General features: G+C 36.0%; 2 protein-coding genes across 3 annotated transcripts; both read right to left on the bottom strand.

Annotated features, from left to right (window-relative positions):
* Positions 1 to 17539: 17539 nt before the first annotated feature.
* Positions 17540 to 20490, bottom strand: LOC107791998 (thioredoxin-like fold domain-containing protein MRL7 homolog, chloroplastic). 2 transcript variants are annotated; one of them, XM_016614168.2, is made up of 6 exons: positions 20311 to 20490; positions 18646 to 19461; positions 18462 to 18546; positions 18267 to 18378; positions 18028 to 18140; positions 17540 to 17946 (listed from the first exon to the last, which is right to left on the bottom strand). In XM_016614168.2, the coding sequence occupies exons 2-5, from the start codon at positions 19389 to 19391 to the stop codon at positions 18037 to 18039; spliced, it is 1047 nt and encodes a 348-aa protein (XP_016469654.1). In that variant the 5' UTR covers positions 19392 to 19461; positions 20311 to 20490; the 3' UTR covers positions 17540 to 17946; positions 18028 to 18036. The 2 variants fall into 2 exon arrangements, with proteins under 2 accessions (XP_016469654.1, XP_016469656.1); XM_016614170.2 differs by having other exon boundaries at positions 17540 to 17941.
* Positions 20491 to 21197: 707 nt separating this feature from the next.
* LOC107791999 (calcium-binding protein PBP1-like) lies at positions 21198 to 21551 on the bottom strand. The gene has a single exon (XM_016614171.2). The coding sequence runs from the start codon at positions 21549 to 21551 to the stop codon at positions 21198 to 21200; it is 354 nt and encodes a 117-aa protein (XP_016469657.1).
* Positions 21552 to 26513: the final 4962 nt, after the last annotated feature.

Raw genomic sequence — 26513 nt, 5'->3', positions numbered from 1 at the left:
GAGGTTGACGATGCTTTGTCCACTTTAGCATCGATGTTACCCCACCCAGACAAAATTCATGTTGACCCATTGCATATCCAGGTTCGTGATCAGCATGCTTATTGCAACATGATAGAGGAAGAAATGGATGGCGAGCCATGGTTTTATGGTGTAAAGGAATACCTCAGGATGGGGATATACCCGGAGTAGGCCACCGGAGATCAAAAGAGAGCCATTCGGCGACTGGCAAATGGATTTTTCCTCAGTGGAGGAGTGTTGTACAAAAGAACACCAGATTTGTGATTGCTGAGATGTATAGATGCTAGTCAAGCCACGACAGTTATGACATAGGTACATGCTAGAGTTTGTGGGCCACATATGAGCGGATATGTATTGGCAAAGAAGATTCTTCGAGCAGGGTACTATTGGCTCACTATGGAGCGTGATTGTATCAGTTTCGTGCGGAAATGCCATCAATATCAGATACACGGAGATATAATTCATTCTCCGCCGACAGAATTGCATAAAATGTCAGCACCATGGCCATTTGTTGCCTGGGGAATGGATGTCATTGGACCTATTGAGCCAGCAGCTACCAACGGTCATAGGTTCATTCTGGTGACCATCGATTATTTAACTAAGTGGGTTGAAGCTAAAACTTTCAAGTCGGTAACCAAGAAGGCAGTGGTAGATTTTGTTCATTCCCATATCATCTGTAGATTTGGGATCCCAAAAGTGATCATCACGGATAATGGTGCTAATCTTAACAGCGGTTTGATGAAAGAAGTATGTCAACAGTTCAAGATTACACACTGTAATTCCACACCATATCGTCCCAAGGCGAATGGAGCGGTCGAGGCGGCCAAAAAAAACATAAAGAAGATACTTCGGAAGATGGTAGAAGGTTTGAGGCGATGGCCTGAAAAATTACCATTTGCATCGTTGGGTTATCGCACTACTGTCCGTACTTCAGTAGGGGCAACTCCTTATTTGTTGGTGTATGGAATTGAAGTAGTAATACCGGCGGAAGTTGAAATCTCATCCCTTCGGATTGTCGCTGAAGCTGAGATTGATGATGACGAGTGGGTCAAAACCCGTTTGGAGAAGTTGAACTTGATTGATGAAAAGAGATTGGCAGTTGTGTGTCATGACCAGTTATATCAAAAGAGAATGGCAAGAGCATACAACAAAAAGGTGTGTCCCCGGAAGTTTGAAGTGGGCCAGCAAGTGCTGAAACACATCCTCCCATATCAGGCTGAGGCAAAGGGCAAGTTCGCCCCGAATTGGAAAGGGCCATTCATTGTAACCAGAGTGTTGTCCAATGGCGCTTTATGTTTAACAAATATCGAAGGGAAATGCGTCGACATGGCTATCAATTCTGACGCGGTTAAGAGATATTATGTATGATTTCTTTTAATTGTAATTGTTGTTTGTTTGCATTTGGCATGGTATCGGAGAATGAAATGACGGAGGCAATTTGTTCTTCCATCCAAACACTTCAACCTTTGTTTCCCCTTTTGAGCCTTATTTATTCTTTCATACCCCTCTTTTGGAATCAGTAATGAAAATGAAAGAAAAAGAGAAGATAAAAATAATGATAATAAAGACAAAAGAAAAGTCACAAGAAAAACAAAGGAATTGGGAACTACGTTTGACCTGATTCCTCAAAAAGGATACGTAGGCCCCTCACAGCTCGGTCATAATGTAACAAAAAATAAAAATTCCCAAGCAAAAAACTGGGGCAGAAGTTGTGTTTGTAATTTTGGGAAGGAAATTTGATTTCAAGAGTTGTAATGTTTTACCCATCAAAATTATTTTGAACCTTTTGATACCCTTTTTTTCTTTTAGCCATACACAAAAACCCACGTTGGTGTCCAAAAAAGACCTCCCGGTCAGTATCCGAGAAGTGCCAAGTCATGCAAATGGAAGTCGGGAATAACACTCTGATCCCCAGCAGAGAAGAGGATCATAAGCTGGAAATGAATTGATAGCCGAAAGAATCCCCAGCAGAGAGAGTCATATCGGTAACACTCCAATCCCCAGCTGAAAAAATATAATAAAATGAGAGAGTCTTATCGGTGAAAACCTTCACCGGCACCATAAGGCGACAGGAGTTGAGGGAAATGAGAGAGTCTTATTAGTGAAAATTCCTCGAAGGGCACTATGAGGCGACAAGGGGCCCAAAGAGGCAAACAAGATAAGATTGACGGAAAGGATCCGTCGAAGCATCAAGCAGTGCAAAGATGTTGAGTCGGCAAAAGAATTGGGTGCTTACATATCCCCAACAAAGTAAGGCCATCAGAAAGATTGATTGATAAAAATAGACTGGGTTGGTTAATCCAAAATGCACGACGTGATCATTGGGATCGGTTGTACCATTCAGATAAGTTCTTTTTCTTTTTTCTTCTCCCCAACATTTTTCAGAAAACTATTCTTCTCTTATTTTCTTGAATTCATCATTTTTATTTTTAAAGACTTTATCTCCCTAGTAGTTTGTTTTTGAAAAGGATTTTCAGAGCTTATTACCAGTTGCCAAGATGGTGCAAAAACACAATGTGGATAGGACGAGCCAAAGATAATGCAATGGAACGAGAAAGACGTTCGTTGCAAGACCAAATGATGGATTGGTCTAGGATTTAAGGGAGAGTCTGGAGAAAAGTGGGAAGCAACAATTGGTGAATAAAGAATCATCAAGAAATAAGAGCATCCCTGGCAGATTATCGACCAAGTTCCAAGAGGGTCGGACAACATGGAGCAGGGAAAGAAGAGGGGGAAAACCATCCCCAGCAGGAATATGATCGCCAGCAGGAATATCATCCCCAACAAATAATCTCATCCCCAGCAAGCTTTGGGACAGGAAATGTTATAAATGATGAAAAGACATCATGATACAAGAAAGATTGTCAAACTGGGGCAGAAAATTTTCTTTCATTTTTGAAAATTTTCTGGAAGTCCGGTACCCACTTGGGGAAGAAGCAAGATAACACAAGTTTGAAAAAAATGGTATCCCCAGCAGTTTTCGGAAGAAGGCCAAACAAGTTTTAAAGGAAGCAATTACGGAAGGAAGATAACACAAGTCTTAAGGGAAGTAGTTCCAGTGGAAGGAAAGCACCAGCTTTAAGGGAAGTAGTCTTTGAAGGAGGAAAATAACATATTTTTTGAATAAAACACCGGTGTTATCCCCAGCAGTTTTCAGAGGAATGAAACACCATTTTTTAGGGAAGCAGTTCTGAAAGAAGATGATTAAAGTTAGAAGGAAAATGGTTCAAGAGGCAGGAAGGAACCACGACGATAGAACACATTTTTAAGAAATAAGTTGAAGTCAGGAACCCCCCTAGAGAATGGAGGTATTATGTTTTGGGAAGTAGTGAAGTCAGGAGCCCGCCTGAAGAATGAAGGTATTACATTTTGAGTTGTAGTTGAAGTCAGGAGCCCGCCTGGAGAATGGAGGTGTTATATTTTTGAGTTGTAGTCGAAGTCAGGAGCCCACCAGAAAAATGGAGTTGTTATATTTTTAAGTCGTGTTTGAAGTCAGGAGCCCGCCTGTAGAACGGAGGTTGTTATGTTTTTAGTTAAAGGAGTCAGGAGCCCGCCTGTAGAATGGGGGTTGTTATATTTTAAGTCGAAGAAGTCAGGAGCCCGACTGTTAGAACGGAGGTTGTTATATTTGAAGTTGATGAAGTCAGGAGCCCGCCTGTAGAACGGAGGTTGTTATATTTTAAGTTAAAGGAGTCAGGAGCCCGCCTGTAGAACGGAGGTTGTTATATTTTAAGTTAAAGGAGTCAGGAGCCCGCCTGTAAAACGGAGGTTGTTATGTTTTAAGTTGAAGAAGTCAGGAGCCGCCTGTAGAACGGAGGTTGTTATGTTTTAAGTTGAAGAAATCAGGAGCCCGCCTGTTAGAACGGAGGTTGTTATATTTTAAGTTAAAGGAGTCAGGAGCCTGCCCGTTAGAACGGAGGTTGTTATATTTTAAGTTAAAGGAGTCAGGAGCCCGCCTGTAGAATGGAGGTTGTTATATTTTAAGTTGAAGAAGTCAGGAGCCCGCCTGTTAGAATAGAGGTTGTTATATTTTAAGTTGAAGAAGTCAGGAGCCCGCCTGTAGAACAGAGGAGTACATTTCAAACGAAGTCAGGAGCCCGCCTGTAGAAAAGAGGAATAAATTTCAAGTTTGAAGTCAGGAGCCCGCCTGTAGAACAGAGGACTACACTCAATTTCAAGTCAGAAGTCAGTAAAGCGGAGGGCTACAACAAAATATCCCCAGCATAAATTCCGCTGCAGAAATCAGAAAGAAGACTACAAGAGCAAGTTGAAGATAGATAAGATGTTGTAATCCCCAGTTTAGTCTAGCTTCTTGTTTTCTTTTAGCCCGGTGTGATAAGGAGGTCGGAAAGCAGTAGTAACAGCATGCAGCAATAGTAACAGCGAAATTGCAGTCCCATGGTAGTCCCAGCTACCAAAACTTCCCGAACTACATTAACCTGATTCACTTTTAGCTAGGGATATGTAGGAAACCTTTGAAGCAAAGGTTCGGTTAAATTTTTCTTTTTCCTTCACACGGAGTAGACGAATGAGCAAAAATCGCTCGTATCCGCTCACTTTATCTTTGCACGGAAACTCTTTGTGTTTCCAGACAAAGAGGGGCAGCTGTGAGCACGTGATTTTTACTTCACAAAGAACTACTCCAAAAGAAATCAAGATAAAATAATTTTTCCTTTATAAGAAATTTTGAGAGTTTTTTTTTGTGGCATGTTGTTAATTATTTGTATTTGTCTGTGCATGTTTGTTTTCATTTTATTAAAGGAAAAATACAAAATATATGTTGCATGCACATTTAGGATTTAATTTTACAATTAGGAATTAATTAACCATAGTTTGGTTTTAAAATAAAGAAAATCACAAAAATACATATTTTTTGTATTTTTGGCATTTAATGTCCAAGTGCCCGATTTTGTTTGTAATTAATATTTTATTTTGGTGCGATATTTATTGTTAAAGGTCAATTACTATTTTCTAAGTTAATTTTGTTTTTTACAATTTATTTTGGTATTTAGGAATTAAAAGGAAAATAAAAGAAAAAGAAGAAAAAAATGAAAATCGGATTGGGCCATTATTTTAGACCAAAAATTAGGCCCAAATCACCCATTTACCTGGTCCAGTTGGCCTGGCCAGAGACGTCTTAAAACGACGTCGTTTGGTCACTCTTAATCAAGGATGTTGGATTGAATCAATCCAACGGCTAGGATAATCTCTTACCCAAATCCAACCCAACCCCGTCCTTGTACCCGGTCCAGCCCAAACCCGCCCCAACACTTAAACAAAATGACCCCGTTTCGCTTGGTCCTGATCACAGCCGTTGGATTTTGTAATCCAACGGCTCACATTAATCCCCTCAATCTAATATACCAAAATATCCCAGACCCATTACCCCTCTTTCATTTCCAAACACCCCCTTGTTCAGTTGTCTCTCTTAGAGACGACCCCTAGAAACCCTAGCCTCCACCAAATTCCTTCGCCGTAAACCCGGCGGCAACAACGCCAGTGACTACCAAACTCACACCCCTAAACCACGTTGACCCCCTCAGTCCAAATCTATACCCCTTTAACCTCCAATCATACTACAACTTCTCGAATCTTCGATTAGATTCGAGCAAAACCCTAAACTTACCCAACCAGTCCCAAAGTCATATACCAGCTCCACCTGACCTCCTTCGTGCCCAAACCACCCTTACTTTTGTTTGAATCCCATTAGAACTAGTCGGAGCTTAAATCGACTAGCAAACCCTAAAAGGACCAAAACTGGAACCTATCCAAATTTAGGAAAATTTTGAGGCTGTTAATCGACCTTAGTCGAGTGTTCTCAGTCGAGAACACTCGATTAAGGTCCGTTTTGGCTTCAAATCTTTCAAGATGAGGTGTCGACTGAAACGGGTTGAGTTTGGTGTGAAGTTTCGAGGTATTTCTATTTGGTTTGCCTTTTCTTTTGTTGTTGTCCTATTTCTGACTGATTAGTTCGTCATTTAGGTCAATTAATCCTCTTCCTCTTTCGGACCTTTTTCTGGTCCAGTTTTTTTCTCGTCTTGGTCAATTGGCATATGTTGCATTGTTTAAGTAGGTTTGTCTTTTTAGTTTGGCTGTAAAGGTCAGTGCCCGTAATGTTCTTGCATACAAACTGTGTCTAGTCTTGTAATTGGTTACTAGTATTACTAGTTCAAATTATCTCACTTTATGTGATGTCTGGTTCCTTGTTTGCTTTGTTGTTCATCATTTTACATATAAATTCAGTTGTTTTCATTCAGTATGTTGACAGTGTTCATTTGTTCTTGTTTAGGTTTAATATAGAAGTGTGTTAGTTTAATCACTGAATCTTTATTTTGATGATATTTGGTCTGAATTGAGTTTCAAGCTTAAATTGTGATTTGAGTTTGATGAATCTTAATGTTGTTCTGATATGAATATGATCTTGAATGTTGATATGAATCTGACCATAATGAACTGATTCCTAAGTGTTGTCAATTGGGAGTTAGTCTTATATGATTTGATTAGTCAATTGTTAGGATTTCTCACTTAAGATTGGTTATGGGTGCTATAGTTTGGTTAATTGATTAGGAGGATTGGATATAGCTGATGGGGTAGAATGGTAATTTCAGTAGTTTCAGGGGTATTTTGGGATTTAAAGTTTTAAAAAATGATTAATTTGAGTGCTCTGTCCACTAAGCACTTAATTAACATTAAACTAATGCAATTGTTTAGTGTTAATGGGGAACAAAACATAATGGTATGAAAGGCTTAAAAGGGATTGATTAAAATATGTTGCCCATACCTGTTTGAACAATTAAATAAGGAAAAGACAAGGGATAATGGGAAAAGACATACTCTAGTGGGGAACAAGTGAATTAAAAGGAGAACAAAATATGTAGTAGTGGGCAGAAATACTTTCCTAATTAGCTAAGTGCTCCTAAGAGCTGTAAAAAGGGGGCTGTAGTTTGGTATAAAAGGGGGTCTGGATAGAGTTAAAGAGGGGGGATCCTTTTTTGAGTCGGGGCTTGGTTCTTCTTTTGGGTCAGACCTTAAGGTAGAAAAGGAGAGCAATCTGAGGGGGCTTTTGAATCTGAAAAAAGACCACTGTTTGAGAGTTTAAAAAGGGTTGGCTTTTGAAAACACCACCCTTTCAAGAAGTCACATGTTTGAAAATCAATGGAAAGGGGTCCTAAAATCAGTCTAAGATAGATGTTAAGTTAGTTCTTGTTTCTTCTTTAGCTTGGGAGAATCAGTTTAAAAGGAAAAAAGGTTAGGCATTCATGGAGCTTGATACTGTGCCATTGGGGTCCAGAGTTGTTGCTTATTTGATTTTGAGTAAGCTGGGTCTGTCGTAGCTGTTTGGTTTCCTTCCTGAAGTTGAAACTAGTGTGTTGTCTAGTTAAAGTTGATTCTTGGACTGGCTTTCTGCTACTCTTTTGGTTTGAAGTTGGTTTCAAGTTAGGTTTATTTTGGGTGTTGTTATTGCTGTGTTGGTTTGTTTGTGTTGCTGTTTGGTATAGCTGGGAAATTTTTAACTGGTTTTCCTGAGTTGTTGCTGGATATCTGTTACTGTTGCTGTTGTGTTGTGCTATCTGTTGTGCTGATCACTCCTCTTCTTCTCCATTGTATTCCCTTTCCAGGTACACATTCTAAAAAACATGTGTTGATGTAGGCCCGAATTTGAAGTTGAAGTTGAGATGAAATGGAAATGCAGCTGTTAGTTCTATTTGACATGACTGTATAAATAAACTGAACTATTTTTTTATTAGCTAGATTATCACTCGATATGTCTTGAATGTATATAAGCCTGTGATCTCGAGTAGTGGTTGTATTTAGTTTTATGTTAGGTTAATAGGATAGTTAGATTAATTTCAGTTTTGGTAATTTGTTTCGTGAAGTCATTTGAAAGCGATTCACATTGCAATAGACCTTTAGTAATGGTCGTCATGTGTTTTGTACTAAAATAGGACTGTTTATTTGCTACATCATGGCATGTTAAAATTGGCTCATAAAAAGTGTTGTGGTTATTTTGTTCAAGTTGTTCCAAGTAGAACGATGTACTGCTTTCACTATAAAATCAAGATGCTTACCTAATGACATGCAAAAATGAATAAGTAAATGGTTGACTTCAGGGGCTCGATCCCTCGATCTCTCCTACGCAGCTTGGCACGCCCCATTCGGTTTTGGGCTTGCCTCAAGGCCCACCTGTTGTTGTTCGTTCACAAGTAGAATTAGTTGGCCCATTTAATTTGGGCTTAATTTAAAGGTTTCAGTATAAAGTTAACACAGTATAAGTTTGGGGCTTTGAGTTAGGTAGCGGGTTCAAATTAAAAGGTCCGTCCTTTTGTTTGGACTCGAACTTGAACTCGAAGCCCGCTTTTATAATATTAACTATTAGGACCTTTTCTTTATCTTTAGAAAAAAAAATAGAAAATGTAGTCACTTTAGGATTGTCCTTTTAAAATAAACGAGATGAGCCTCGCCTAGTAAAACGCATAAATTGCGGGGACCTTAATAAATGGTTAAAATGAAACATTTAGAATTCGGGATGGGCCATTTAGTGAATTTCACGGCCCTCCCCAAAGACAATAACGCGCTAGCCATTTTAGACGCGATTTTAATAATTTACTTTCTTAAACTCGGGTGCACATTTATGTGACCCAAATCCAAATCTCAACGAAGTCGAAATGTGTCGCTAATCACGGGTACATTGATTATGACGTGGTTCGAGATGCCTTTCCACGACGTTGCAAATTCTTTTTAAAAATAATGAAGGAGACGAGCCTCGACAAACAAAAATACACAAGCTGCGGGGCCCTCTATACGTGTTGGTAAAATTACTTAGACTTCGGGATGTGCCGTTTAGAAAAATTTCACGGCCTTACCCAAAATAATGATACGCTAGTCGCTTTAGTCGCGCCTTTAATAATTTACTTTCTTAAACTCGGGTGCACATTTATGTGACCCAAATCCAAATCTCAATAGAGTTGAAATGTGTCAATAACCACGAGTGCATTGATGTGACGTGGTTCGAGGTGTATTTTCACGACGTTGCAATTCTTGTTAAAAATAATAAAAAAGCGGTAAACAGTTAAAATTTGCACATAAGTTCAACAAGTATTAAAACTAGATAAACAAGCCGAATATGACAGTTGAGCGACCGTTCTAGAACCACGAAACTCGGGAATGCCTAATACCTTCTCCCGGGTTAACAGAATTCCTTACTCGGATTTCTGATTCGCGGATTGTAATACAGAGTCAATCTTTTCCTCAATTCGGGATTCAACCGATGACTCGGGACACCATAAATCTCCCAAGTGGCGACTCTAAATTAAATAATAAATCCCATTTCGATTGTCCTTTAAATTGGAAAAACTCCCTCTGCGCCCCTTCGCGGGGGCGTGGGCGAAAAAAGAGGTGTGGCATCGAACTTATCGAAGTAGTAATCCGTCGTTGTTAGATCGAGGTCAAACTCTTCTCTGTCTGGCAAAGTCCATTAGCCTTAAAGGGTGTTATTTCAAACTTATAGAAATAGTAACTCATTGTCGTCCGATCGAGGTCGAACTCTTCTTTTTTGGCGAAGGCCCTTGGCCTTAAAGGGTATTATTTCGAACTTATCGAAATAGTAACCCATCGTTGTTCGATCCAGGTCGAACTCTTCTCTTTTTGGCAAAGGCCCTTGGCCTTAAAGGGTGTTATTTCGAACTTATCGAAATAGTAACTCGTTGTCGTTCGATCGAGGTCGAACTCTTCTCTTTTTGACAAAGGCCCTTGGCCTTAAAGGTTGTTATTTCGAACTTATCGAAATAGTAACCCATCGTCGTTCGATCAAGGTTGGACTCTTCTATTTTTGGCAAAGGCCCTTGGCCTTAAAGGGTATTATTTCGAACTTATCGAAATAGTAACTCGTCGTTGTTCGATCGAGATCGAACTCTTCTCTTTTTGGCTTAGGCCCTTGGCCTTAAAGGGTGTTATTTCGAACTTATCAAAATAGTAATCTGTCGTCATTCGATCGAGGTCAAACTCTTCTTTTTTTTCGTGAAGGCCCTTTGCCTTAAAAGGTATTATTTCGAACTTATCGAAATAGTAACCTGTCGTTGTTCGATCGAGGTCAAACTCTTCTCTGTTTGGCGAAGGCCCTTGGCCTTAAAGGGTATTATCTCGAACTTATCGAAATAGTAACCCGTTGTCGTTCGATCGAGGTCAAACTCTTCCCTTTTTGGAGAAGGCCATTGGCCTTAAATGGTATTATTTCGAACTTATCGAAATAGTAACCCGTCGTCGTTCGATCGAGGTCGAACTCTTCTCTTTTTGGCGAAGACCCTTGGTCTTAAAGGGTGTTATTTCGAACTTATCGAAATAGTAACCCATCGTTGTTTGATCGAGGTCGAACTGTTCTCTTTTTGGCAAAGGCCCTTGGTCTAAAGGGTGTTATTTCAAACTTATCGAAATAGTAACATGTCATTGTTTGATCGAGGTCGAACTCTTCTCTTTTTGGCGAAGGCCATTGGCCTTAAAAGGGTGTTATTTCGAACATATCAAAATAGTAACCCATCGTTATTCAATCGAGGTCGAACTCTTCTCTTTTTGACTAAGGCCCTTGGCCTTAAAGGGTGTTATTTCGAACTTATCGAAATAGTAAGCCGTCGTTGTTCGATCGAGCTTGAACTCTTCTCTTTTTGTCGAAGGCCCTTGGCCTTAAAGGGTATTATTTTGAACTTATCGAAATAGTAACCCATCGTTGTTCAATATAGATCGAACTCTTCTCTTTTTGGCGAAGGCCCTTGGCCTTAAAGGGTGTTATTTTGAACTTATCGAAATAGTAATCTGTCGATGTTCGATCGAGGTCGAACTCTTCTCTTTTTGGTGAAAGCCCTTGGCCTTAAAGGGTGTTATTTCGAACTTATTGAAATAGTAACCCATCGTCGTTCGATCGAGGTCAAACTCTTCTCTTTTTGGCGAAGGCCCTTGGCTTTAAAGGGTGTTATTTCGAACTTATCGAAATAGTAACCCATCGTCGTTTCGATCGCGGTCGAACTCTTCTCTTTTTGGCGAAGACCCTTGGCCTTAAAGGTTGTTATTTCGAACTTATCGAAATAGTAACTCGTCGTTGTTCGATCGAGATCGAACTGTTCTCTTTTTGGCGAAGGCCCTTGGCCTTAAAGGGTGTTATTTCAAACTTATCGAAATAGTAACTCGTCGTCGTTCGATCGAGGTCGAACTCTTCTCTTTTTGGCGAAGACCCTTGGCCTTAAAGGTTGTTATTTCGAACTTATCGAAATAGTAACTCGTCGTTGTTCGATCGAGATCGAACTGTTCTCTTTTTGGCGAAGGCTCTTGGCCTTAAAGGGTGTTATTTCGAACTTACCGAAATAGTAATTTGTCGTCGTTCGATCGAGGTCGAACTCTTCTCTTTTTGGCGAAGGCCCTTGGCCTTAATGGGTGTTATTTAGAACTTATCGAAATAGTAACCCGTTTTCAGTCCTAGTTTTTGGAGAGCCAGATATCTTCTGGGAGAGTCCAAGTCCGTTTGGCATTGCTCGCAACGGAGGGTGCAGCGTCGGAGAATGTGAAACATTGTTGTTTCGCTTAGGTTCGTTCTGCGCACATATTGTAGTTTCCTTGTGTAACTCTCGCCTTCCGACTTGGAGGTATCACCGGCGGGCGATGTCACAGTTGTTTTGCAGTAATTTTTCGTCCTTTAACTGAGGTGTTTCTTTATTCGTTCGCATGTGCGGCCTTTATGTCCCTACTTGGGCAAAGAGCTGAAGGTGAGTTAGAATGATACTTCCCTTGCCCTCGTCCGGTGGTCCGATGGAGGAGAACAGGTTGGTAACATTGTTCGTCTTGTTTGGCATATCGATGGTTGATGGGGTGAAGATTTCTAAGTTTGGTAATTTTGCTTGGCTCTCCTCCCCCTACCGCACTGCGCATTTGTCTCGCGTGGGTTGGTTTTTCCTTCGCGCTCCTTTTGGTGGGTGATCGTATTTCTTGTCTTTGATCTGGGAGAGACTGGAAAATTTCACTAAGAAAACCCACAGATGGCGCCAAATTGTTTGACTCAAAAGATATCGAAACCTTTTTGAACAAATCAATCAAAGAAGATGAAGGGGTAAATCTTAGTCAGACATAATTAACTCCAGATCAAAGAGCTAGTAGTATGAATCGCATATAAGATAAAAGAGATGTAAATGATCTTATTGAAATTCAATATTGTGTCTCCCATCGATCTATGGGGAGATAGCTTTACATATTCTTCTATAGATTACTTCTTTCCTATCAAGAATACAAAAAAGAGAGCTTCAGAGAGAGAAAAGAGGGAGCAACCCCTTAATCGAAGGTTTTCCCTTACTATATACAGTCAAGTCACCCTTGTCCTTTACTTGGGCCGACACCCTTTTGCCTCCAATATGTCTCGGTCGTCCCTTTAGGCGCTGCTTCTTCCGACTTGACGGATGTCGGAGAAGGGATGCAGAGTGGGTTATGCTATCTTTCACTGCCCAGTTACCTAGGCGGAACGTTGGTTAGTTTGGTCGTGACGATCAAATTTTGACCAATACAGATTGTTTTTTTACATAAAAGCAAATTAGACTGTAATGTGTTACTAATGTTGCTTGGTTAGTGCTGCTCGCTTCACTCTTTACTTCCACTTAACTTCAAGTCTTCATCATCTATTTTTCAAAAAAAAAAAATCTCTTTTTCTAAATAAAATAAGGTTTGAGGATATAATTCGATGATTTTTACATCATCAATCCACAAGATTTTTTTTGTAAAAATTAAGTAATCTCCTTTTAAATTTTTAAATTAAAATTTCAAATAATAAACTATTAGAGTCGTACTTTCTTATAGCATGTTTGGCCAAGCTTTTTTGGGCTAAAAGTGTATTTTTTTGGCTAAAAATATTTTTTTTTCAAAATTTGAAGTGTTTAGCCAAGCTTTAGAAGGGAAAAAAATATTTTTAAGTAGAAGCAACAGTTTTTGAGAAGCTGAAAAAGTAGTTTCTCTCCAAAAATACTTTTTTGAGTAGAGCTTTTGAGAAAAATACACTTAGAAACAGTTATTAAAAGTTTTGTCAAACATTAATTACTATTTAAAAATATTTTTTAAATTAATTATTTAAACACAAATTGTTTCTCCGTTTATTATCAAAAGTACTTTTTTTTAGAAATACTTTTGAAAAAAATATTTTTTAAAATAATCTGATTTTGGAAGTTTGGCCAACCAGATATGACAAGATAACTAATATGACTAAGTAAATATTTTAGTCAAACGCAAAAACTTTATATGGGAAGGTGTGAAATGTAATTAGGAAATCATATCATATAAGTTGCTGGAGAATGACAGAGAAGTGTGATTTTGCCGTTTGGAATAATCAGCTAAATGGTTCAAAAGCATTTGTCGGTCACTTTGCCCCTAAAAAAAGGAAAATTGAATCTTATCCTTAACTCAATTTTCTTAAATCTTTTCCAATAATTAACAATACGAAAAGCACAGTTTAATTAAAAGGGGTACTTTTGGAAGTAAAATATAGTAGGGTACCTTAACGGTCCCCTAATTAAAAATATCGCTGTCTGTCGTCACGAGAAAGTCTAACCGTTATGAAAACCATATGCATTTACTGATTTACCCTAGTGGTGGAACTGTTATAAGTCAACTAACATAAAGTATATGCAAAATAAAAAAGAAGGAAAAAAACGTACTATTATTGAAGTCCAATGTCACAAAAACACGTCAATAATAGTTGATGTTTCTTGACCACGTGAATTTCGTGATCCTGCGGCGAGAAAAATACTTTTAATCCTTCCGAATTTAAGACAAAATTCTTTGGACGAATTTTTGGTGTAACAGTACACAGGAATTTATGATAATATACTTTTAACTTTTGGACATTAAAAGCTATTAATTGGTATAAGAAAATTCTATGAAATTGATAAGTAAAATTAAATTGATATTGAGAGTGTTTGGCTAAATATATAAACGGATCAAAATAGCTTATGAGTATATTTTAACTTATTTAAGTATTTAATAAATACCCAACATGCTTATAAGCAAAAATCACCTGTAAATCATAATTTGGTCAAGTCCCAGACCCCAACATTATCTCACGTTTTTCTTCTTTTGACAATTTCTCCAGAAGGTTGTTGGGACTGGCTTAAACATGGCGGTGCAGCTAATGGACAAAGATGGTCAAAGGCAGATTAATAGCTTATTTGGCCAATCTTCTCCCTATTTCAAAAGTATTATTTTTTTTTTCTCAATTTTTTCTTTTTTAATTTGAGATGTTTGGCCAAGCTTTTTTTTTGGAAAAAAAAAATATTTTTCTCCCCAAAAACATTTTTGATTTTTCTTCTTACCAAAAATACCCTTAACAAAATATGATATATATCTTCTGAGCCGAGGGTCTATCGGAAACAGCCTCTCTGCCCTATCGGGGTAGGGGTAAGGTCTGCGTACACATTATTCTCCCCAAACTCCACTTTGTGGGATTTCACTGGACAGTTGTTGTTGTTGTTGTAAAATATGATATATATCAAAATAACCTTATTTATTTTAAAACTATATAATACTTAAAATTAGAGATTATATATATATATATATATATATATATATATATTGGATAACTTTCTAATATGGTGACTTTTGAGATGAATGCTTTTATATTTGTTAAATAATTTTTTGATATATTTAAATCATCTTGAAAGAATTAAAGTACTTTTAAATTTTACTTTCATGTTTTACTTAAATAAAATGAAAAAAATGTAATTATTATCTTTAATAATAAATATTTGAGATTATTTATTTATTCATATAATATTAACTATTAAGTAAATCTTTTTATGTTCTTATTCGTAATTTGATACTTAAAAATACTTTTTGAAAAGCTTGGTCAAATACAAATTGAATTATCGCTCAAAAGTGTTTTTCAGATTGATTAGCCAAAAATAAATAACTTTTCTGCAAAAGTACTTTTTCGAAAAGCACTTTTCAAAATAAGCAGATTTTTTCAACTTTGCCAAGCAAGCTATAAAGGAAATTATGTGGGTTAAGATGAATTCATTATTTTTACTCGAATTATGTATAAATGTCTATTAAAAAATGTTATCATATTTAATAAGATTACACCTAAATTATGTCAACTGACTCGAAATAATAAATTCACATATACAATATTATTTTTATGATATTTTTTGTCACATGAATATTATTTTAATTTTACTTTGTTAGAGTTATAAATAAAGATGTGATAAGTCAATAGAATTTTAATATATTGACAAATATATGATCTATTAAAATATTCTTGTGGAATTTTTTTTGTAACACTGTGATACTTACTTTGTTAGTCTAACATTAATATTTACGAATGTACACTTTTAAACTTAATCAAATTTTAATAATTACACACAGGAGTCAATTTAAAACTTAAGTATTGATATTCTTTATTTAATTTTAAAATACCGGTAAAACACCATTTCAAATTGAAATAAGTTATAAGAGTTTAATAGATCTTAACATATGAACGGAAAATAAAGAGATTAATGCATTTCAATAACAAATTGGTAGAAAGTGAGGATACACGTTAGGATCAGACATTATTTAAAATAAATAAAAAATTTATAGTTATATTAAATACTTGAAACTCAACAGATCCTGAGAGGATCACAAAATATTTATTCATTTTTTCAAATAAATTTTTTATAGAGTTGTAGAAATATATATATATAAAAGTTTTTTTTTTTACTTAATACCGAATCAAACCAAACTTAATTTTCTTAAATCTATTTATTTTGATTTTTCGGTTTGATACAAATTTTCAATTTGGTTTGAACATCTCTAGGTAGCATACATCAGATGTCTTGGTAGTGACTACTTCACTGTTTGTGATCTTGAGCTTGGGTAGATTATTCCATTAAATCGGCCATACAATTCATGGTCATTCGACAATGGTTTACACCGGTTTAAGAAAGTTTTTTTTTTCTCTTCCTGGTGGTCATACGTTTCAGAAAGCTGCTTGCATTTTAATTACTCAAACTAGTTAGATCAAGATGTCTAATTAAGTTGAATATTTCCTTCTTCTTTTTTTGTTGCTTAAAAGGAGAAATATACATATTGTACATGCAAAAGCCATATGAGGCCTGTTTTATTGAACATTGTTAGAAAAAAAAAATGAAAATAGAAATGTGACTTAGTCGTGACTAAAAAGTTATGATGATTTAATTGAGGGAAATATTATCTCCTTTTTATTGATGGTTAACATAATTGCAAATAGTAGCTCATGTTATGTTTCTAGACGTAGTCTTTATCAAGTTAGGAAACTGATGTTGGAATTATGCGCATATGGTACATCGATATCTTTTACTAATATACTTCTTGCTTATCTAAAAAATGCTTTTATTAGAGCAGTAATGGTCAATTGAATTTCTAAATAGAGACTAATTTCTTTCTGACTTGATTATGTTGATGCGACTTTGTAGGCGTATTTTCCAAATATATAAAAAGGGTAATGGACACCTTTTACGATGGCTATGGCATCATAAAAGAAAAAGGACAAGAATGGATGTTGGAAGAAAATTGAAAATGACATAGGTAGGAAAATGGGGCCCTTATAAATTGTAATTGTTCTGTTATGACGAAATTAAACCTACGTGACAACCTCTCATAGTTGCCAAACCCTGGATCGTTGTGCAGTATATTCCTATGATCCCAAATTGATAAATGTTAAAAAATTATTGTTCAATTGCATTGTCTTCTTTGTCCGTCATATAATATGCTCTTTGCTAGCTTGGCATTATCTCATTAAGTATCTGTTACCTTCAATCAACACAAATTAAGTACTTGTTACCTTCAATCAACACAAATATCGAGTAACTTCCCTGTCAAAAGACTTCGCCCATCAAGAGTGATGTAGATGAAAAGAAATCAATTAACGTGCTTTTGTTTCTATTAGGATTTAAACCTTAATATCACATAATTTTCACTCACTTTATATTGACCGGTAGACTACACTTTGGGTGCAAGAATCGCATTACACTTTTGGAACTCAAATCCTCTCTTTATAAAATCATATTCACCTGTGAGGCGCTGACATCCAATATTTTACACTACTTTGATTCTGGTTACCTCACTCCTAAGAAAGTAATAAAAAAGTTCAAGTGGTTATTTAGGTGAAAGTTTGTTTGTTTGTTGTGTCTATTCAGTGTTCAGGTATTGTTAACTGTATTATCTACAAATGCTCCTAGTTAGGTTTGATGTTGAGTGATATAACATTTCTTAATCAAGGCATATTCCTGATAATGTGATAACCCAAACTTTTAAAAAGAAAGCCCTTCAGTATTTCTTCTAACCTAACAGATAAAAGCAGACATAGTTAACCCACCCAAGGAACATACTGTCTTCTTTATCTGATCTGCACTTTCTATCTTACGATGGAATAAAGCAAGGTACCAATATATACTATCCATTCATATTTCTCTGGGTTACTATTAATGGAAGGGTTCCATAACCTAATTTACTTGTAGCTAGCAGGGTTAAGAAAGAGTAGATATAAGTAGCAGAAGATGACATGAAATTTTGTAATTCATATAAAGTATTTTATAGACATCTTAAACTAGTATGACATGTAAACTAGCAAATAAAACTAAAGTAAGATCATGGCAACTGAGACTTCTCTTTCCAACTATCCTCTTCTATATTGTATGGAGCATAGGCTACTTTAAGCTCTGGATAGAATATAACCTTTTTCTTCAACCTTCCACTTGCAAGTTACATCAGCAGCTGGAGGCATCAGGCAGATAATACCAATCATGACGTTTCGACCAGTCATCCTCCAAGGTTCTGTCTGCAATTGTGGACTCAGATTTTCAGATGAACAACACGACCAATTGGTCCAAGTTACACGGGGATCCATGCTCCATTGCCTCTTAGACTATCCTTCTGCCAACTTAATCTGAGCTGAACATAGAAGTTTAAATCTTTTGTAAAGCAATGATCTATGAGCTTCTAATGAAAGTCTAAGCAAGTCAGCATCAGTACCTCTGTTGACTAAGACCGTGGAGATAAAGCTTCATCTTTAATGCATGAAGGTTTTTTTGCATTGTAGTAAAAGTATGCTATCATTTGAACCAAGTCTTCAGCTGTTCGAATGTCTGCATAGATTTATTCAAAGTTGCCAAGTAAACAACCATCCGACGGGACAATGATATATGATGAAGTATTAGCTGAAGAGATTACAATTTCTGTATCAAAGTAAAGAGAGAATATGTGAGAAGTACCTTTTTCTCTGTACAGTATCCTATTTCCTCGTAAAAACAATATTTGCGGACATTCTTTAACTTTAAGAGCATAGGCTAGATCCCTCTCAATATTTATGTCAATCTTCACAGTCTACACCAAATAATTAAGGGGAGGGGAAGTTAAGAGTGTTCACTATTGGACAATGTAAGGACAAGTGATTATGTTTCACAAACCCGAGGAGGCAACCGCTCTTTGTTACTCCAGTACACCTTGGCTGCTTTCTCTAGCTCCTTAAGAGCTTTCCAATTGTCACTAGCCCTGTGTCACTATGAAAATGTTTCAGAGAACAGAAGATTTGCATATTGCCTATTGCATCTCTAAGAACTACAACTAGTAAATAAAACAAGATTCACTTGCCGATTGTATCTCTCGAAAACAAGAACAATGAGGGGGCTGGGATGAAAAGCAAAGCTCTCCCACTCTAGGCAATTGATTTCCTTCACCCAACAATCATCAATCTCCCCCTCCCAATCGATCTCAACTCCATCTTCACCTACTACATTTTTTATTGGATGCTTGTCAAAATACTCTGATGCTCTAATTCCCCATCCAACATCTGCATCTAGAGGCCAATCTGGATCCTCCTCCTCAACGATCATTTTCTTTTCTTTCATATCCCTGCGGCTGTCATCTTCATCTTCACTACTTTGATCAGAATCAGTGTCATCATCAACCCTATCTTTGAGGATATTCTCGGTATCTTCCATTATTTCAGAGTTCTGCTCCCGGATAGAAGCAAATGTCTTTTCTAGTGAATCACGAACAAAATCCTCAACTGCAGCTGCTTCGCTCCTGCGGCCACGTCTTGGCTTTTTAGGGATTGTTGCAGGGAAGATCTTGACGGGATCTTTGTCTTCATTAAGAGAAACTTTGCTTTCGCTGGACCTTGTAGCTTTCCTAGGCCTTGAACCAGAGTTATGCTTAGGATCAGGCACATGTTCCTCTTCGGACTTTCTTGAAGTGACAAAGCAAGTCAGACGTTTCAAAGGAGACGGTAATAGGTAGTTAGCAAAAGAGCAAGAACTACCCTGTTGCCATGCTTTAGGAACAGAGAGTGATGAGATTGCACAAAAGTTGAAACTCAATGCAGAATGGATGACCATTTTCTCTCGCTTAAATACTCTGCTGGGAGGATTAAAAACTCTACGAGGGGTAACTCCTAAAATAAGAAACCTGTTGATAACACCAATTAAAATTAAGAACACAAATTTATCAACTCTTTTAGTGTACACAACACAAGATTGAAAACATATAAGACTAAACACTCGAACATCCACAACATAGTCTTGTGCACATATTAACTAAAAGTTAAAAGATAAATAGAAAAAGAAGAAAGTAGACTAGAATTACATTCAAAGTTAATATTGGCAACTTATGTGCTATATCTACTTCGGAGAAGCTAGTAAAACATGGTGTAGAAGCCATAGTATTGATGTTGAGCATAGTACTAACTCTTTTGAAGTGTCAATATCTTTCTTAATAGAAGAAATTAAGAGCATGATCATCAAAATGCTATAAACAGAAAAGGAACTACTGGCGGGGAGCAGGGAGGACCAACAACAACAATAACCACAAACCCAGTGTAATCCTATAAATGGGGTCTGGGGAGCAGGGCGGACCGAACCTTTAAAAACATCTAATACCCAGAATCAGTGATATACATATACTTATACATGCACATGTACATATACTCCTACATATTATACACACACACACACACATACGTGCCTTTGGCTACAGTTAAAAGCTATATTTTTTAAGCACTAGCGGTTGAAAGTCTAACGAGCAAAGAATCAAACATGTGGTGTGCACAAGTCATCAGACTATTCTTCCATATCTAATACTCTCGAGGGTACTTTAATTATGTATATAACTTCATAAAGACACCAATGGCAAGAAACAACAGCAATTAGTGCTTAATCAATCTGAGAATCAAAGTTTGTAATAACATAGTACCAAGCACCTTGTTACAATGTTACCTACCAAAATACTACTAAAAGGCTAGAAAGACAAAGGGACTACCTGAGAAAGAGTAAGCTTAATCTGAGGATTCTATTGTCCAATCTTATAAGAAATAAGTTTTAGTCACTTCTAATCGAAATAGCAACTGTATGATTTCGAGAAAGGGGAGAGCAAAGGGAGAAGAAGAACCACTATCGATTTGCCCACTTTGAAAGAAGGAAAAAGGGAGCTAGCCATTCAGAAGAGAATATGACAAAATGGCCCCTTATCTTTGCGTAGTTTCCAAATGGTCATCAAAATTTGATAAAAGTGATCACTTTTGGTTCCAATTAAATATTTCTCCCTCCGGTCCATAATAAGTGCGCATTTTACATTTGGCACACCCGTTAAGGAAATATGAACTCCTAGAAGAAAAGATGCATTCACTTAATTAATTATTACCTTGACACATTAGAATATGTAAATAAGGGCAAATTTTGGAAAAATAAAATTAATTCCTTCTTGATTATGTAAATAATTGACCAAAATAAAAAAGTACAATGGTCATTTATGATAGACCGGAGGGAGTAACAAATTTTGGCAATCATCTAGCTTTTATGTGAAGTATGAGGGGGAAATTTTTTTTTAACCAAAAACTCTAGAAATTGCAGTAGAAACCGCACCAAAACTAGGCTGAGAAATAATAGACGGGTGAGTTCTTGTTTAATCTGTTTTTTTTAACAGTAGCAAAATACTACACCTGATGTGAGTTCTTGTTAATTTTTTTTTTATAAACAGTTCCTACAAAATCTAACACAGGTTAAATTTTTCGTGTAAATATGCAATAGCTTCACATTATTCGAAATTTGGAGTCGAATTGTAACATTTTAAAATCAAGTGAAGCATTACATGTGAATCAGCATATCAAGATCAGTAAATAAGAAAAAAAGAGGATACAGACTGCAACATCACTTATGCTTTTCAGGAGCTTTATGTAACAATTCTTGAGCCACATCGAACAAGTCAGGACTTAATCTAAACATCAAAATACAAAATTCAATCTGATCAAGAGCTCCATCACCATCCATATCTCCTTCCCTAATCATATTCTTTAACTCCTCTTCACTGAAATCTTGCAACCCCAGTAGCACGGAGTTCTTCTTTAGGCTATCAAGTGTGATCACTCCCTTGTCACCATCCATTAAAATTCTGTACCCTTTGCATAGCTCGTTGATCAGTCCATCTCCTCCTAGTTTTCTGGCCATAATGGGTAGCAAATCTTGAAATTCTAAATGCACCATCTTTGCTTTTCCTGCTTCCATTTTAGCTCAATGGCTAGATATAGAGTGAAATGTGATGATATGTCCCAAAGAGTGGATATATATATATATATATATATATATATATATATATATATATATATATATATATATATATATATATATATTTATAGCATGGATGCAATATCTTCTTAAGGACGTTTTCTGGTGAATATTTTATTTTCTTGGAAAGCCATATCCCAATTAATGACTAAGTCAGGTGAGGAATTTCTCTACTATTTCTTAGAACTTGCGTTCAGGCCTTTCAGGATCTTTGGTCGTTTGGAAATTTTATTTCAGACTTAAGTCAGTCTTTTCATTCGTCAAAATGCCTTACAAAAAGAATTTTCAAGGGAACCAATGACGTCTGTTTGGCATGAGGATGGAAGTCATTTTTCATGGAATTTTTTCTATTAATGTTTAAAGTGTAGGTAGGTAAGTGAAAAATTCGAAAAAAATATATATTAAAGATCAATATTATTACCAAATTGGAGAGTGTTCTGATGAAATTTGTACGTTCTAAAGATTATAATAATGTCCAAATGTTCGACAAAGCAAATATTATAAAGTTAAAGGTTACAGTTAGGGGTGTAAAAATCGAACCGAAAAATCGCTCCAAACCGAAAAGTCAAATCAAAACGATTAAAAAATCCGACTAGGTTTAATTTGATTTGGTTTGATATTGAGTAAACAAAAATCGAACTAAACCGACATATAAATATATAATTTTCTTTAAAAAATATCTAGAAATATTTGGAATTCTCTTGTGGGATATAATATTTAATAGAATATGGAGTGCTCCATATTTATTAACCTTAATGATGAGCTGTATGATCACTTTCTTATCAAGTGTTACTGAAATGCGTCAATCTCTTTGTTCTTCAATATTCAAATCATATGTTAAGATCTATTCATTTTTATATCTTTTTCGAATGTGAAGTGATTATTATTATTATTATTTGGGTATCATATTGATTTTTATGTTTAATTACTAAATTCGGTTAACCTTGAAAGTGTACATCAACGAAAATTATTATCAGACATCTAAAAAAATAACTATTATGTGTTACTAAATTTTTTTTCCTATAAGAATATTTTAATAAATAATATGTTTGTCAATCTTTTATACTTTTACTAAACATATATTTAAAAAAAACCCCGAAAAACCCGACAAAACCGAATCAATCCAAACCGATATAGTTGGTTTGATTTGATTTTGATAAAACCCGGACCGGGCCCGGTCCACGTACACCCCTAGTTACCCTGATAAGGAAAATAACTTATTTCTCATTTTTGATGAAAAATATTTTCCTTGGAAACATCTTCTACGAAAATAACTTCTTCAAAAGGAAATAGTGACTTCCATTATATATTTTTAGCATAAATAATAATAATAATTTGTTATAAATATATTATATTATGGATGTTCATTTAGTACTCCATTATAAATAATCTTCCTGAAAAAGCTTATCCATATGGGACTCCACCGTAAATATGTTTATCCATTTAGTACTCTATTGGAAATAAGCTTCATGAAGAAGTTTATCACTTCGGTACCCGGTTATGGATAAACATTACCCTAGGTAGAAGATTATCCATACCGGGTATAATAAACTTATCCATTCAGTACCCAGTTATGGATAAACATTACCCCCGGTAGAAGATTATCCATATCGGGTATAATAAGCTTATCCTTTCAGTACTCCGTTATGGATAAACATTGCTCTCAGTAGAAGATTATCCATATCTGGTATAGTAGCAGCTTACACAACAGCTTCCTTTCTTCTATAAATAGAAGAGATTTCAGTTCATTATGTACATCAGTTTGAATTCGAATAATATAACAGTTTCTCTCTATACTTGTCTTTACTTTACAGTCTTTATTTTATAACACGTTATCAGCACGAGACTCTGACATCTCGAGCAAATACTTTGAAAGTATTAGAGGTAAGAACTTTCTTTTCCTAAATAATGTCAAATCTTTCTAAACTTGAATTTGTAGCCCTGGATATATCGGGCAAAAGCTACATGTGGGTGCTTGATGCTGAAAATTCATCTTGATGCGATGGGTCTGGCAGACACCATCAAGGATAAAAATCAGGCATCAAACCAAGACCGTGCCAAAGCAATGATATTCCTACGCCAGCACCTTGATGAGGGCCTGAAAATGGAATATCTCACTATTAAAGATCCAGTCATACTGTGGAATAATTTGAAAGATTGATATGACCACCTGAAGATGGTCGTTCTTCCACAGGCACGTTATGATTGGACTCATCTAAGGCTACAAGATTTTAAATCTATCAGTGAGTATAATTCTGCTATGTTCAGAATTATTTCCCAATTAAAATTATGTGGTGATAATATTACTGATATGTTGGAGAAAACTTTCACCACTTTTCATGCCTCGAATATGCTCCTGCAACAGCAATATCGAGAGATGGGATTTAAAAAGTATTCTGAACTTATCTCACATCTTCTTATAGCAGAGCAACATAATGGGCTATTAATGAAAAATCATGAAAGTCGACCTATTGGTTCTTGTCCATTCCCTGAAGTGAATGAGACGAACTTCCACCAAGCTAAACGTGGAAGAGGTCGTGGCCCCAGTCGTGGTCATGGCCGTGGTCGGGGAAGAAACCCCAATCATGGTAATAATAATGCACCAAAGAAGCCTCCTCACCACCAACAGTGGAAAAGGAAGGAACAAAAACATGAAGCAGTGCAAGCGCCAAATGCAGAAAATGCATGCTATAGATGTGGAGGAAAAGGGCACTAGTCACGTACCTGTCGTACACCAAAGCACATGGTTGAGCTTTATCAAGCCTCCCTGAAAAAGACAGAGAAAAATGCTGAAGCAAATTTTATTTCTGAAGATAATTTAGACTTCATGCATTTGGATGTAGCTGATTACTTTGCACTCTCAGAAGGAGAAACAAGTCATATAATCGGTAGTGAATCTGTAGAAATGTAAATATTTTAATTTTTGTTGTTTGTAATAGATAGTATGGTTATGTAATTGTTGTACATAAATAAAAGTTATGCTTTGATAATGATGTTTACTATAATATATTTTATTTATGTTATTTTGAAGAATATGGATAACCCTCAAATTATGTTTGGATCAAAGACAAATCATGAAGATATTTGTGTTATTGATAGTGGAACAACTCATGCCATATTCAACGATCAGAAATACTTTTCTTATTTGCATAAGGAAAAAGCAAATGTTTCAATAATTTCTGGTAAAATAAGTTTGATTGAAGGCTCCGGAAGAGCCATAATATTTCTGTCTAAGGGAACAAAACTTATTATAGACAATGCATTTTTCTCCTCCAAGTCCCGAAGAAACTTGTTGAGTTTTATAGATATCCGCCGAAATGGGTATCATGTTGTCACACCTCCTTTTTTCGCCCCCACGGGGGTACAGGAGTTTTTCCAATTAAAGGACAATCGAAACGGGATTTGTTTATTTATTTCAGAGTCGCCACTTGGGAGATTTAGGGTGTCCCAAGTCACCTATTTTAATCCCGAATCGAGGAAAAGAATGACTCTGTATTACAGTCTGCGAACCAGAAATCCGGATAAGGAATTCTGTTAACCCGGGAGAAGGTGTTAGGCATTCCCGAGGTTCCGTGGTTCTAGCACGGTCGCTCAACTGTCATATTCGGCTTGTTTATCTGATTTTATACAATTATGCGCTCATGTGCAAATTTTATCTTTTTACCGCTTTCATAATTGTTATTATTATTTTTAAAAGAATTTGAACATTGTTAAAAATATGTCTTTGGATTGCGTCACATAAAATGCACCCGCGATCCGGAACGTATTTTTATTCAATGTTTTGGGATTTGGATTTGGGTCGCATAAATGCGCACCCGTGTTTAAGAATGTATTATTATTAAAATCGTGCCTAAAGCAATTAGCGTATTATTATTTCTGGGTAAGACCGTGGAATTCACTAAACAATCCATCCCGAATTCTAAATACTCAATTAAACATTTATTGAGGGCCCCGCAATTGGTGCATTTTATTGGGCGAGGCTCATCTCATTTTTATGTTTAAAAGGACAGTCCTAAAATGCCTACATTTTTCTATTGAAATTTGTCTCTACAAAATAAAAGAGAAAATATCTTAATTTATTTACATGTTATTACCTAGTTACATTATACTAGACATGTTCTCAGTTTGTCAAATTAAAAAAACATAGCAATCTAATTTTAATCCTAGACCATTTACATGCTGAAATTAACCAATATTATTTAACTAAACAATATTTCTGCCAAGTTCCTACTAGATGGCCTATTCGTTTGATTTTTGACTCGACGGAGTTACTACACCATTTATTTATTTTTAGGCAATATATGTAGATAGTTCATCTGTTAAGCTATCGTCGGATGTTCCACTATATGTATTAAATAGCTACATGATTCTGATTTTTGCAAGCTAAATAATTTGTACATACAAATAAAATTCAGAATATAATTAAAGCAAATTTAGAATTTCAACTCTTCATTTTTCGTATTCATGCTTCATATTTCGGATTACAATAACCAGCGTGTCAGTTGTGTACCTGATATTGGAAGCAAAAGAAAATGAAGATGAGAATCAGCAGCAGTAATAACAATACAGCACAGCAACAACAGTCCAGCAACAGTAACAACCCAGGAACAGACCGGTGGAGTAGTAATCCCAAAACAAAAGCTTCAAGCTCTTATGAAACAACCAACAATTAATGTTGATTTCAAAACAATGAATGAAAGCAGAAGATTTTTTTAGTTTTTTTTTATTTGAAAGTTTAAATATTTTTCGGAACTTTTCTTTCTCTCTTAAATATTCAGCCCTTTTTCTCTGTCCGTTTTTATTCTTATTCTCTCTATCTCTGTGTTCTCCCCTTAAATCTGATTCAAGACCTCTCTTTTATATCCCATCCCAGAAATTTTTTAATCAATTAAAATCAACCCA

This window comes from Nicotiana tabacum, chromosome 3 (genome assembly GCF_000715075.1).
Source record: "Nicotiana tabacum cultivar K326 chromosome 3, ASM71507v2, whole genome shotgun sequence".
Taxonomy (NCBI): Eukaryota; Viridiplantae; Streptophyta; class Magnoliopsida; order Solanales; family Solanaceae; genus Nicotiana; species Nicotiana tabacum.
The sequence above is the reverse complement of the archived record's forward strand: the minus strand, read 5'-3'. Positions and strand labels throughout refer to the sequence as shown.